The 14,249-nt window shown below is 45.6% G+C and overlaps 2 protein-coding genes across 2 annotated transcripts in view; one reads left to right on the plus strand and one right to left on the minus strand.

The window, feature by feature from the left end:
- Positions 1-4,737, minus strand: part of rgs11 (regulator of G protein signaling 11) — a 10,876-nt gene extending 6,139 nt beyond the window's left edge. The window contains exons 1-8 of the mRNA XM_083659268.1: positions 4,609-4,737; positions 4,159-4,255; positions 3,705-3,755; positions 2,112-2,218; positions 1,889-1,940; positions 1,595-1,653; positions 1,352-1,428; positions 1,125-1,206 (exon numbers count right to left, since the gene is read on the minus strand). Coding sequence (XP_083515394.1) covers positions 1,125-1,206; positions 1,352-1,428; positions 1,595-1,653; positions 1,889-1,940; positions 2,112-2,218; positions 3,705-3,755; positions 4,159-4,255; positions 4,609-4,671 — 588 coding nt within the window. The 5' untranslated portion in view covers positions 4,672-4,737. The remainder of the gene's footprint in view (positions 1-1,124; positions 1,207-1,351; positions 1,429-1,594; positions 1,654-1,888; positions 1,941-2,111; positions 2,219-3,704; positions 3,756-4,158; positions 4,256-4,608) is intronic.
- Positions 4,738-6,032: 1,295 nt separating this feature from the next.
- Positions 6,033-12,783, plus strand: ints15 (integrator complex subunit 15). The gene is made up of 8 exons (XM_083659111.1): positions 6,033-6,139; positions 6,928-7,128; positions 7,581-7,802; positions 8,460-8,625; positions 8,867-9,144; positions 10,989-11,220; positions 11,322-11,361; positions 12,238-12,783. The coding sequence occupies exons 2-8, from the start codon at positions 6,934-6,936 to the stop codon at positions 12,524-12,526; spliced, it is 1,422 nt and encodes a 473-aa protein (XP_083515237.1). The 5' UTR covers positions 6,033-6,139; positions 6,928-6,933; the 3' UTR covers positions 12,527-12,783.
- The last annotated feature ends 1,466 nt before the right edge of the window (positions 12,784-14,249 follow it).

Consider the following 14,249-nt stretch of genomic DNA (forward strand, 5'->3'; position numbering starts at 1 on the left):
CTGATGAAGCCTCAGTGTCATCGAGAGAGGGGGAGCGAGGAGAGAGGGAGAGAGAGAGAGAGGTGAGACAGACAGAGAGAGAGAGGGGGTCAGAGGTTTTTCTTTTTCTTTCTTCCGCCCTCACAATTGGTCCGCGGGCCGGTGTGACTTGATTGGCGGGCCGGATTTGGCCCACGGACCGCCAGTTGAATACACCTCCCCTCCCATTTTCTCTCTCTCTCCTTCCTTCCCCTGGTTGTCAGCTGAGGCTTTTTACCAGATGAGTTGAATATTTCATGCAGGCTGCAGCAGCTGAGGCTAAACATCACTCAGACTCCTGAGACCTCAGACTGGTTCCAATGCCAACACAGCAGAGCCGCCTGAGACACAGTATAGTGTCATGTAGAGTAGTGTAGCACATAGGCCCTTTCCACACCAACTTTTTTGAGGTGGTAAAGCAGGAAGTAAAGCAGGTGTGACCAATAACATTAACGAGGGCCCTGGCACTGGAAAGCCTAGGTCTGTGATAACACACACTAGTATCATGTAGCACAATATACTGTAGCACAGTACAGTAGTATAGCAGTACACTATAGTATAGTATAGTTAGTATAACATAATGACATAATGAATGACTATTTTGCTCATGGTTTTCATACACTTGCTGTAACAAAACATCTAAAAGCTAAAATCTTATCAGATGGGGGACCCTGGGACAAAATATTATGGTGGTCCGTGGTCTGACTTGTGTCATTCCTTGCCCTGAAAAAGTTTGAGAACCACTGCTCTATAGTATAAACAAAGTCTGTAATATAATATTGAGAATAGAATAGAATAGAATAGAATAGAATAGAATAGAATAGAATAGAATAGAATAGAATAGAATAGAATCCTAAAACCCAGAAATGCAGTAGCATGGGGTTCCCTTGTCTTGAAGTCAATGGGGTTTTTGGATGCCTGAAATAAGATCTAAGATAAGATATAAGATAATCTTCACAAATGAACATCACTTTTATGATTTACGATATGAAGTGTTTTTGACCGATTGTGATTTCTGACGATCACATTTATGCTACAAAACAGTTAGCCTCTGGAACTCAATAGAATAGAATAGAATAGAATAGAATAGAATAGAGTGAACGTACCGGGGCTCTGTTGATGAGCCAATAAGCTTGCTCCTGACATTCTAGAACGATGCGGTCAGCCTTCCGCCTCTGCTTAGATGCTCTAAAAGATAAAGTCACATGGTAAGTTTGTGTGTGCGTGTGCACGTGCAAGCGCGCGCCCCCGCGCGCGCGCGTGTGTGTGTGTGTGTGTGTGTGCGTGTGTGCGCGCGCCTGCGTGCGTGCGTGCGTGCAGCCTGCATGCGTACCTGAGCTGTTCTCTGGCTTGCATCACCACAAAGTCCCAGGTGTGGTTGATTCTCTTGTGTAACTGACTGTAACTTTCCTACAAAGATGAAGACGAAGAAGAAAAATAGGAAAAAACACATGAGGGAGAGAGAGAGAACACACGCACACACACACACACACACACACAGCACACACACACACACACACACACACACACACACACACACACACACACACACACACACACACACACACCAACTCACCTTTTCATATTCCATCAGTTCTCCCTGTTTCCTTATGTTCTTTTTAGCTAAGTAGATCGCTGACGACATGGAAAGAGAACAGAGAACAAGGAAATTAATGAAAAGAGAGATGAGGCCAGTGTGTCCTGACTGAGCTACAGTGTGTGTGTGTGTGTGTGTGTGTGTGTGTGTGTGTGTGTGTGTGTGTGTGTGTGTGTGTGTGTGTGTGTGTGTGTGTGTGTGAAGCACTGTCCATTGTACTACATTTGTATGCATCTTATACCTACAAATGGAAAAATACCAGCACTGACTTACCATAGTCCAGCTCTGAGGCGGGCCAGCGAGTACTGGTCCAGAAGTACGGAGTCTGAGAAAGAGAGACAAGTTGACTTTTTGATAGGCGTGCATAGAGGAGACAGGCAGATGGGTGGAGGATTAGAAAGTGGGCTAAAGTGGTAAACAGTGGTTTTGATTGGGATAGAGGGGCGGAGGGGTTCTGATGCAGGTGGAGCGGTCACAGGACGGATGGCAGTCTGACCTGGAAGCGGTAGGGTGTCTCGTCAGGTCGTAACAGCAGACATCTTGGCTCCTTGAGGGGGTAAATATAGCCATATCTCACCAGCAGCCCGCCAAGGCGCTGAGCCTCTGAAAACACCACAGAAGGCCCAACCTAGTTACTCACTAGGCTGCCTCACACTTTCCTCAGTCTCTTATTTCCTCCTTTTTAGCCTAACGACAGTCTTAAATTCATGGATAGAAAATGTTATGACAATGGCATAAAGATAGGATCTATATGAAAGGAAAAAAAAAATCTTCTGAAAATATCATTGATTTATGTTTGATGATCACCAACATAGTTGACCCACCTTGTAATATATCACTACATCACTGGTGGTGATGACGTATGGGCAACACAGACAGGCAATGTTGCTTTCATTAGGGATGCAACTTCCAAATTGGACAAACTGAATGTGGATAACAACGTGATAATGGGCTACAAGGACCAGTACAGAAAATAAGGCTAAAATGCTTTTGGTCATAACTGTTGGCCAAACTGCACGTGCACATTGCCTCGGCACCTGGCCTGTGTACAGTAGCGCTGCCTTTAACGTCATCATCCCTGCTGTAATGTGAAATATGCCTTCATTAAACTGTGGCTTGGTTCCAGGGGCGAAGTGCTTCATCAATCTCCAGTCTCTCCTCATTTGTTAGAGAGCCCTACTTTTGTGACAGCTACCAAAAACAGGCTGTGCAATGCATTTTAAACAGCTCTTACAACTCAACTTGTGCCCTGCTGCTGACTGCTCTCTGCTCTCCCAGGCTGCACTGTGCCCTGCGGCTGACTGCTGACTGCTCTGGACATTATATCAACGTTATAGAGTCTGTTATTGAAATAGCGCGGTGGCCAGTAAGGACATTGCGGTCGGGGTGGATGGAGGGGTGGGTGGATGGAGGGAGTAAACACTTGCCTTTCACACCGGCGAGCCGTGTTCACCTCCCAGCATGCTCAAAATCGACATTTCCACTGTAACTTTTAGTTATTTAAGCCTAAATAACAAACCATAATCCTAACCTTAACCAAGTTGATTTACTTGCCTAAATATGACCAAAGTTGGAAAGGCGTCATGGTTTTCATGATGCTTTGTTTGTATGTCCGTATCGCAGGTTCACAGACACATAAAGTGCCAACGTTTCAGTCCGGCGACTGGGTTGCTTTCTCCAGACTCAACTTTAATTTAGTATGGACGCTTCCCCCAGCCAAAACCGCCCAGACTCAACTTTAATTTAGTATGGACGCTTCCCCCAGCCAAAACCGCCCAGACTCAACTTTAATTTAGTATGGACGCTTCCCCCAGCCAAAACTGCCCATAGGGACACTAAACAAACCCAGATCGTCAGGTGAGTTAATCAAACTCGGATCCCTGGGGGCCAATCCAATCCATGTTTACAGGAAGCACACACCTGCACCCGACCCACCCCCCAGCACACACTCCACTGCTAGTGCTAGTGAGAAAACACTGTATATCCAGGCAACACAATAGCAACGCAACAACAAGGAGCCAGGCACACTGCAGACAGGACCGTTTGACAGTTTCAGCAAAATGCTCTAGGTGTCAGCACTATCACTTACCTTCCTCACAGATAATGTATTTCTGGATCAACCATGCAATGATATCATGGCCTGTAGAGAGAGAGGGAGAGAGAGAGAGAGAGAAAGAGAGAGAGAGATTGAGAGATAGAGAGAAACAGAATAATCAATAGGCCGATACACTATTCCATATTATCATGTGTCACCAAGACTGTCTGATCATAATTCCCCTCTCTCTCTCTCTCTCTCTCTCTCTCTCTCTCTCTCTCTCTCTCTCTCTCTCTCTCTTTCTGAAACAACAGGAAGTGGAGAGAGGAGAAAAAAAACCTTAAGGGGACAAACTTTCCTCTACGCTGCAAAACCAGACAGTATTATTCAAGATTCACTGCATTATTCATGACCAGTGGGTGAGACAAAGACACACACACACACACACACACACACACACACACACACACACACACACACACACACACACACACACACACACACACACCTGTCATGGCGTGGGGGATGACAGTGATGAGAAGCCTCTGGTTCCTCATCTTCATGCCCATGTCAGGGTCCTGCATCGCCACAATCACTTTCTCCATCTGTCGGGAGAGCATGCACACACACACACACACACACACACACACACACACACACATGCACGCATGCAAACACACAAGCAGACGCATAAACAATACAGAAACACAGTTACCCACAGCCACAGATAGCCATGCGCACACACACAAAAGTCTGAGAATGGCATTTAGAAATACTGACAAGAAATATGCACATAAATGCATCATCCTGTCACTTTCATTCATTTTCCTTCATTCTGATAACAATGGTTTGCAGAGTTAATAATCCAGGCAGGTCTGTATTTGCCCACAGCGATGGAGTAATATTGCACACAGCAAAAACACAGGAAGGAAGACAGAAAACTGCACAGAAAACGTACCTTTCGGAAGCATGACATCTGTTCCCGGTGCCAGCCTCCTTTAGCCAGGGTGTTGATGGTCATCTTGAGGGCTGCTTGGTCTCACTCAGCAGCGACGGGACAGTGAAGTGCAAGACTGAATGGATCCCGGGAGCGCACAGCAGAAAGTGCACCAGCATGCCTCACCCACCCCCCAGCTCTCTCTCTCTCTCTCTCTCTCTCTCTCTCTCTCTCTCTCTCTCTCTCTCCATCAGCTCGTCCGGTGCTTGGCTGGCCTGGCGCGCCCCTGCCTAGATTAAAAGGGATTACAGTAGTAGCCTACTACACCAAAGTGATATTTAACATGTTTTCTGGACATAGACTATCAACAATATACTATAGGCTGTGTCTGCCTGTCTGACTGCCTCTTTGCCTGCCCAGTATGAAAAGTAAAGTATAGTTTAGGCTAAGTAATAAATAAGAATGCTATGAAATATACAAGTGTGTGTGTGTGTGCGTGTGTGTGTGTGTGTGTGTGTGTGTGTGTGTGTGTGTGTGTGTGTGTGTGCATGTGTGTGTGTGTGTGTGTGTGTATATATATATATATATATATATATACATGTATATATATATATATATATATATATATATATATATATATACGGTATATATATAGCCTATCATTATATATAGTAGTACTGATATATAGTAGTACTGTAATATAATAATAATATTATATTATAATATAACAATAATTTAATATTACTACTACAGTATATGCATCCTTTATGTTGCATTACCGCCTCCTTCTCCGGGGTGCACTACAGTGATATTTCATGTTTTTAGGCCTTCACACTCAAAGAGCCATTGTGACATCATCAGCATCCCTTCCCTGCTCCCCACTGATGATGTCACTTGAGTGACATGACATCACATGACATTGCTTGAGTGACATCACTGGTGAGACCAGATAGTGATGAGACCAGATCATCAGTGATGAGATCATCAGATCATCACTGATGACATCACTCACTGATGACATCAGAATTGATCGAGTGACTTACTGTACATCACCCTATTTGCCTATCTTATCTTTCTTAATCTTGCACTGGTGGGCAGGCCAGGAGCAGTGGGCTTCTTCTAGCACCCGGGGACCATCTTCAAACCTCGTCACTGGTCAGATTGCAATCTTCTGCATGTTTAATGACCCCCACCATGTATGGTGGGGGTCGTCGAACCCAGGGCCTTCTAGCTGTGAGGCCAGTTAGTAGTGTGCCCCTGAGCTGCTTAGGAACCTGCAGGTCCTGACTGTACTCTCAACAAGTCCCGAAAGGGGCTATGTATGTATTGTTTGTTTCCAGAGGTCAAATACCGTAACCCTCTGTTCTTGAGATGTGTGTAGACGGCCCACTGTCAAAACGTCAATGGCTGCTGCTTATCCCAAACAGGCTTCCGTAGTTAGAGGAAGTGTCACTGTCTCCGTTGTCGTGTGCCTGAGACGTCCGTGCTCTCCTGCTCTCCCTTTCAGCAACTTTAATAGGAACTAAAAGGCTAATTTCGGAGCATAACAGAGGTAAGTCAACTGTTACTTATATACTGTCGATAGGGACGCGAATATAATTAGCCAACAGAACACACGTGAGTTGTTGCAGAAATGCTAGCAGGCTATTAGCTAGCCCTGCTAACACTAACGTTAGCTGGTTGGAGGAGACCGATTCACAGTGGAGCCTGCTGTAGTCCATTGTAACGATAACGTTACGTTACTGTAATTGTCACGGGTTCAGTTTCAGTTTACAGCTGTGCACCTGCGACCAATGATTGATATGATAATAGAACTGTCCATGGGCAAGATGGTCTGTTCGCAGGTGTGTCCTAATTATAACGGCTATTCATGATGAAAGATGGCAATGCATAATGTTGTGAGCAGTGAATAGTTTTGCCCTGTCGACCTGGCATTTATTTCGTTATTTCTTCCTCCCTGCTATTAGGCTGTTGACACAAGTCAAGAGCTTAACTCACAGTGATCCACCATTTGAAAACACTTGACACATCATAGACAATACGGTATTAATTAGTTAATTCCATTGTGGGTTGTTATAAATAAAATTAGGAGTAACGTTGAGGCACCAAAGTGATATTTAACATGTTTTTCAAATGGATATATAACGCTAGTATGTTGGAATGATGAAACCATTCAAATGTTGATGTTGCAGAATTGTAATGTTGAAAACTTGATTTGCTTCAGTCACCACTTCGAAAACAACTGTAACTTAACCATGTCTTCCTTGGCATTTAACTATATACACTTAACCTGTAATGTATATTAAACCTCGCCAAATGCACTGGGTGTGTTGTTGTCAGGCAGCGATGGGTGACATTCGTCAGTCGTTGCTGCCGCGCGATGTGCTGAGCGCTGCCAAGGAGCTGCTGTACCACCTGGACATCTACATCTGTAACCTGGTGCAGTCAGGGAGGCAGCCTCCTCAGGTCGACACCAAGACCGTGGAGCTGGTGGAGGAGTTCATTCTGCACGCACCCAAGGACAGAAATGCCCCGCCCAGGGTAAGACAGGTGCCTGACATTATGCACACATCTTTGGGACAAAATCAAAGGCAGTTATGTTGTAGAGACACAAACAAAAGATATGTACTGTAGAACATAGAGGGAATATCCACACAGGAGATCAGTCTATCTTGTTTCTTGTGATTGTTCTGTTCTGTTTGTTTATTGATTTATTGACTTATTGTATTTATGCATGTGGTAACTAAGTTGACAATTGGCTGTTGGTTGATGACGTATTATCGACCATGCCCCACCAATGAGAGATTAGATTTATTTGTGGTGGGAAATCTGTCATCTAAGCCCTGTCCCTTGTTCGACGCTGAGGTCTATTGTGGCGAAATGTCAGTCTGTTTGCACAATAAATTAAAATAAAATAGAAATCGATCGTGTGCTCCAGAATTAATCGTTTATTTTTTTTTATCTTTTCTAAAATCTGACTGTTTTTCCTCCAGAGGATGAGTGCTCTGCAGGAGCTCCAGCTGCTGGAGATCATGTGCAGCTGTTTCCAGGAGCAGAGTCGCGACGCTGTCCGTCAGCTCATGTTCTCCGCCCTCTTCAGTCTCCAAGGCAACCAGGCGGACGAGAGCCGCATGGCGCTGCTAGGCAAGCTGGTGTCAATGTCAATCGCCGTGGGCAGGGTGCCTATCATGGAATGTGCTGCCACCTGGTTACAGGTGAGGATCTGAACATGAATGCCCCGTTGCATTTGTAACTAGGGAACTAGGAAGCTCACGGTTCAAAGGTCAGGAATGCCCTGTGACGTCACCTGATCTCGTATTCCCTACCCCGATCTCTGGGGAGCCTCACCATCCCCGACCTCAAAATCCAAGATGGCAGCTCCGCGCTTCAATAGTAGTTAAAATACTGTTTATTAGCACTCCTGTCTTATTTGTGTCTCATTAAATCAGTCATACACACAGTACTGTCTAATTTCTATCTGTGGACATGTTGCTACAGTGTTTGTATGTGCAAAATAACGCAAAATGCGTTCTCAAAGTTATTGCTAACAATGGCTAACCTGGCTAGAGCTAATCTGGCTGTTTTCCCAACTGTTTTAATGGAACGCGGTCAACTTGGGTGTGACGTCACTCAACTGGGATATTCCTAAGTTCCAAATACAAAAGGAATGCCCCATAACTATCTTGTGTATGTTGTGTATGCTGTATGTTTTGTGTGCCTACTGTATGTGTGGACATATTGCACTCACGCCCAGGGATGCAAACTAGTTAGTCACCTTTAGGTGACAGTCACCTCTGTCACCTTTTTCAGTATCCATGAGTTTGCATCTCTGCTCACGCCTCTACTGTACTGTGTGTATGTGTCTCCCCCAGAGGACCCACCGCGTGTACTGCGTGCGCCTGGCGCGGGTGCTGGTAGACGACTACTGCAGTCTGGTGCCAGGCTCGGTGCCCGCCCTGCAGAACATCCACAGCTCCAGCCCACGCTTCTGCTGCCAGTTCATCACTGCCGTCACCACCCTGTATGACCTCACCTCAGGTACGCTGCCCACCAAGCTCTGGATGTTAATGGGACAACGCAAAAGAAGAGAATTATAGTAGCAGGGAAAGTGTCTTAAAACAGGGATTTCCATTGGTACTGAGAGGGTAGTTGAAACCTGACAGGTGTACAATGTGAAATGGCATGGTTGAATATTGCCCCGCAATTTCTTGCATCCTCGCTCTTTCTCTTTCTTACGTGTATGTGTGCATTTGTGTGTTTTTCCATCATGTGTGTGTAGAGGAGCTCACCCCTCCTCTAGAACTCCTCCAGATGATCGTGTCGTGGCTCCAAGACGACCCTCGCCTCGTCCTCATCACCTTCCTGAACTCGCCGCTCTCTTCCAGCCAGCCAATCAGCTCGCTCGACCTCACACCGTTGGGGGGTTTGGTGCGCTGGTGTGTCAAAGCGCCGTTGGCCTACAGGAGAGACAAGAAGCAAGCGCTGACCAATGGTAGCACAGAGAGCGAGCCAGAGGCGGGGCCTCTCTTCTCTGCACTACATCTAAGTGTCCTACAGGTGCGTATGTGTGAGAGTAGAATGATTCCTGTACGTCAGATTATCTGTGGGGCCCTCCCACAGCTAGAACAGTGTGGTGAATTAAACTTCATCATCAGGCCTTACCATTGCAATTGCACAGTTATTACTGTATATACTTTTATAATATATAAAGTATATTACTGTATACTGTATATGTATCAGGACATAAATGTCCAAATATATGAGTCACTCTTAAATCAATCAAATCAATCAAATTTATATTTATATAGCGCCAAATCATAACAAGAGTTATCCCAAGGCGCTTTACAAATAGAGCAGGTAGAAGACCAGGCTCTTTATTTTTAGACCCAACAATTGAAACCACTCTCACAGGCACTGGCGATTATACTGCGAGGTCATGTGGCAATTGAAACAATTACCCAACAGCAGCATGCACTTGGCGACGGTGGCAAGTAAAATACCCCTTTAACGGTGAATAAAACCTGGAGCAGACCTGGCTCTTAAACTGCAACACCTATTGGAACTGATCCTGGAACGGGCCCAGGACTGAACCTGAGTCTCAGAAACAAAATTCTCCCCACCCCCACATATCTATTAAAAAAACACCACCACCACCACCACCACCAAACCTTTCCAGGAAACATTTCCAATGTTGCGTATGTGTGAGAGTAGAATGATTCCTTTAAGCTACGTTCACACAGACACAGGGAACCTACGCCTTGGCTTGCCTCAACCCACGCCTAGTCGCCTACGCCTGCAGACCTTGAGCTGGGCGTGAACCGATCACACCGCACGCCTTTGCACGCTGAACCTGGAGCCGAGTCACAAGCGCCTCTCCTCTCTCCCCACTGTATTTTTTCACGTGTGGTCCCGAATTATCATGGGTAAAATAAATCTGATATATTTAATGTTCTATTGATGCTGGATATGTATAACCAGGTCTGACTATAGTCAGACTTTTTAGAGAGGTAATCTTGCAAGAATATGTGCTGGCACAACAACATTGTCCATCTTGCTTCTTCGGTCGCTATTCTCTCTCCTGAATATTTGTTTGCCGACAGGGAGAAAGCCCCACGTGATAGCCACCTGTCAATCTCTCTCTCTCTCTCTCTCTGTTCAACACTGTTGTAGTAACTCCATTTTATTTTGAAATTCAGTTGACTTTGCCATTTCCCACGGATATTGTCGCGTTTTTCTTTCATGGCTTGACAGAAGAAGCCTGCCTGCACGCGCCTAGTCAGCTTGAAAATAGAAATCATGCCTAAACGATAAAATCGGCAAGGCACAGGCAAGGCGTGGGTACACGCAGGGTTCACGCTCAGGCGCCCGGTGTACACAGCCTCGTTGAATAAAACGGACGCCTATTTAAAACTCCCGTAACGGACAAGCCCGTCCGTTACGAGAGAGTTTTAAACTCTCGTAACGGACAAGCCCGTCTTTTATTGTCACACGCTTTTATTGTCAAAAGCGTGGGTAAAGGCAAGGCGTAGGCAAGGCTTGGGTCCCCGGTGTGAACTAAGCCATTATCTGTGGGGGCCTCCCACAGCTGGAACAGTGTGGTGCATTAAAATTCATCATCAGGCCTTACCATTGCAATTGCACAGTTATTACTGTATAGGGGAAACATTTCCAATGTTTCCTGGAACCGTCCCTCTCTACTTGCCTTCCTTTATGTTTGGATATTTGTGAATAAACCAGGCATATGGTGAGGGGATACAGCCATCTTCATTGAAATGTTCCACTTAAATCTACAAATGAGATGACCCATTTTGTGACAGAGGATTGGATGCCAGCCTGTGTCTGCGTCATTCATCCTCAAAGAACCCGTCACCGTGTCACTAACCATCTCCTGTCCCCTTCAGGTGTTCATGCTGCTGCCCAATGTGCTGAACGAGAAGGGGCTGTTCGGCCGGCTGGCGCTGCTCCAGATGGAGCCCCTGGCCGCGCTGACCTCCGACCTCTCCCGCCTGTTGGACCAGGCCGACAAACACACGTCGTCCGCCGACACGCACACACTCTCCCAGCTGGCCCTGGACCGGCTGGCACAGGCCCTGCAGGTGGGCATGGCCAACGGGGCGCTGCTCTGCTCCAGAGGTAAGACCAGGAAATGACACGGACTGTTGTTTGTTGTGTTTTCTGCTCATCGTGGCCTGCTTGTGATCGAGGGCAAAGTTATATCTGTCTTTTCTCCACAGAGGACCTGAGAGCCATCTGCTCCCGCCTCCCCCACAACAAGTAAGAACCAATAACTGTTCGTTGCTTGTTAATATGGTAACTCATTACCACCTTGGCTTTATCCAGAATTGTACACTACAAGGATCTGGCAAACCAAGCGTAAAGTTTAGGGTTAAGCCTAACCCTAACCCTCTGTATTAATGTTGAAAAGGGACATTTGTTAGATACATTAAGGGGGAGATATTTGAAGCTTCAAATAACTACTTTGTGCTGCACACCTGATAGGATGACTCTATTGAGTTGACCCATGAACACAGAAGAAAGCCTTTATTTAACTTTGGCTTCTCGCATTCTCCAATCACATTCCTTCTCTTGGAGCATGTGACTCTGCCACCACCCCACTCTCATGTCATGCATAACCTTAGTGTTCTTTTCACATTGTACTGGATACAAGCCAAACTACTCTGTAGCACAATGTCATTTAATTTCACTATCCTGTCTTCTGTAGGTAGGGGCTTGTGAGAAGGCCAATCTTGTGAAATGGCAATATTTTATTTATGCATTTATTTATTTACTTACTTATTTAGCGCAAGGTTTCACCATTAGCTGGCAGTTCTTGGGGTGGGTGGCAAATGACAAAATGAATTGATAAAAGGTATATTTTATTCTGAATATCCCAGATGTTCTATCCATTTGTACTGCTTATATCCATGCTGTGGGATGGATGAGTTTGATGATCCCATACAGTAGTATCTCTAATAAAATGTTATGCTACTTTTTGTCCCAAAATTCATAGATTCATAGATGTACATAGAACTGATTTTGAAGTTTTTGCTCAACCTTAACATGACCTGTTTCTCTCCGTCTGTCTGTCTCTCTCTCTCTGTCTCTCTCTTTCTCTCCATGTTTTGTGTATTTGTGTCTGTCTGTCAACAGTTTGCTCCAGTTGGTGATGTCGGGCCCAGTGATGTATTACAACAACATCCACACCCCGCCGCTGGCCTTCAGCCCACACGCCTCTCACTCCCCTATTGCCTCGCTCCCCACACACCCAACGCACCCTACTCACCCCACACACACCCCACACCCCACACACTCACCCCACTCCACACACACGCCCCACCCCACACATACCCCCATGGCCTCCCACCCCTCCTCTCACCCCCAGTACCCCGCACAGCCTTTCCTGTCGGGGATGCCCTACCCCTTCCGACCCAGCCACTAATACACTTGTCCAATTTGCAGGTGTGTATGTATATAAATGTGTATGATTGGTGATGACAGGTGTTTTGTGTGTGTGTGTGTGTGTGTGTGGGGGGGGGGGGGGGGGGGTTCCTATGAATGCCTGCCTGCCTGTGTGTAGACACCTGTATGATGTATTGTATTGTGTATTACTATGACATTAAGCACATTTTCTTCTGATAAAGTCTGATACTGTGAGACTTAACATGTTTGGCCAATAAATATTTTTTTTACTCTGTTCTTCATGTAGTTTATGTATCAGCCACTTGTGGTCACTGTTGTCCTGTTTGGTTTCCAGTTGCAAATGCATTGGCTTTGGAATGAGAACAGTTCTGCATTGAAGGGATTTGTTTGAATTTCTATGAGCCGACACAGAGAGGGATCACTGCCACCGGCTTAAATATGCTTCATGCAAATTGTGCCAACTGAATCCTACCAGCAATGCTCTATTTTTACTGCATGGAACAACAAGAACTCAGACACAGAGAAGAGATGTATGTGTGGAGGCATGGTTACAAAAGCAGAAGGAATTCTAACCTCATTAGTGAAATAGGGCAACTGTAATTATTTGTAACTGTCTGAACTGTAACTGACTGAAGTGGGATTTTCATCATTGACACCAAGCAAGACCTTAGTATTTTTTTAGGTAGACGGCTGGAAAGTAGAGAGGGAGACACAGGAGATAAACCTGTGTGGATCAGATTGTATAAAGAGGTCAGAGGTCAGGATTTGATGTAAGGCCAGTGGAGACGCATGTGGTTCAACTGTTCCAGAATCAAGAGACTTGACCACAAAAAGTAGAAACTTCTGAATGGAGCGTTTTCGCCACTGTCCCAAGTCAAAGTGAAGCATTATGATGTAACCCAAAGATGTCAGAGTCTTTTTGAGCCAAGCCCCACGTACACATGGCCCTGATAGCATATCACTGCTGCACAGACAGATGCTCTGCCCTCCCTTTAGGCCCCCAGCTGCCTGCCTTCATCCAGGAGCAGTGTTGCATCATCCTAAAGCCTTTCTGCATAGCGCCAACGGTGGCTGTCTTTTACTTCACTATTTCAGTGTGCCGTACGAGTGTAGGAGAAGTTTGCAATGGAGATGTGGTTAGGCTGGTTGGGTTTGGAGATGGAGATGTGGTTAAGGTGGTTGGGTTTTAGAGTAGGTGGAGATGCGTGGTGGAGAATGGAGCTGTGGTTAGGGTGGTTGGGTTTTAGAGTAGGTGGAGGACATTTGTCTCTATTGTGATGCACAGGTTACCAGTCGCCCTGATCACCTTGCTTCCTCGTGAGCCACATTCTTATGCGTGCCCAGTGAGGAGGAAGTGAATGGACAGAGCAGTTCTATTGTCTCTAGTCCCACACAGTGTTCTATTATGTCAAATATCATTAGCAGCCACTCACTTCCTTATCGGTCCATTATTAGAAACACCAACCAAATGGTACCATTGTACTTTGTATAACTCAATGTCCACAGTGTAATTGTATACTTGTCGTTACAGCACTTAAAGTACTAGATGAGCTAGTAGGCACAAATCCATTGACATTTTTCAAATCGGTCAGTGTTTAGTTTAGTTTAGTTTATTAAAGGATCCCCATTAGAAGGACATGACTGCACCTCTAATCTTCCTGGGGTCCTGAGTGTGAGACCAGTCAGACCACAGCACAAGTTTTTCTTATATCAAATGAATGGAAAGTCAAATGAAGGTTTTT

This window comes from Poromitra crassiceps (genome assembly GCF_964638095.1).
Source record: "Poromitra crassiceps genome assembly, chromosome: 23".
In the NCBI taxonomy this organism is placed as follows: domain Eukaryota; kingdom Metazoa; phylum Chordata; class Actinopteri; order Beryciformes; family Melamphaidae; genus Poromitra; species Poromitra crassiceps.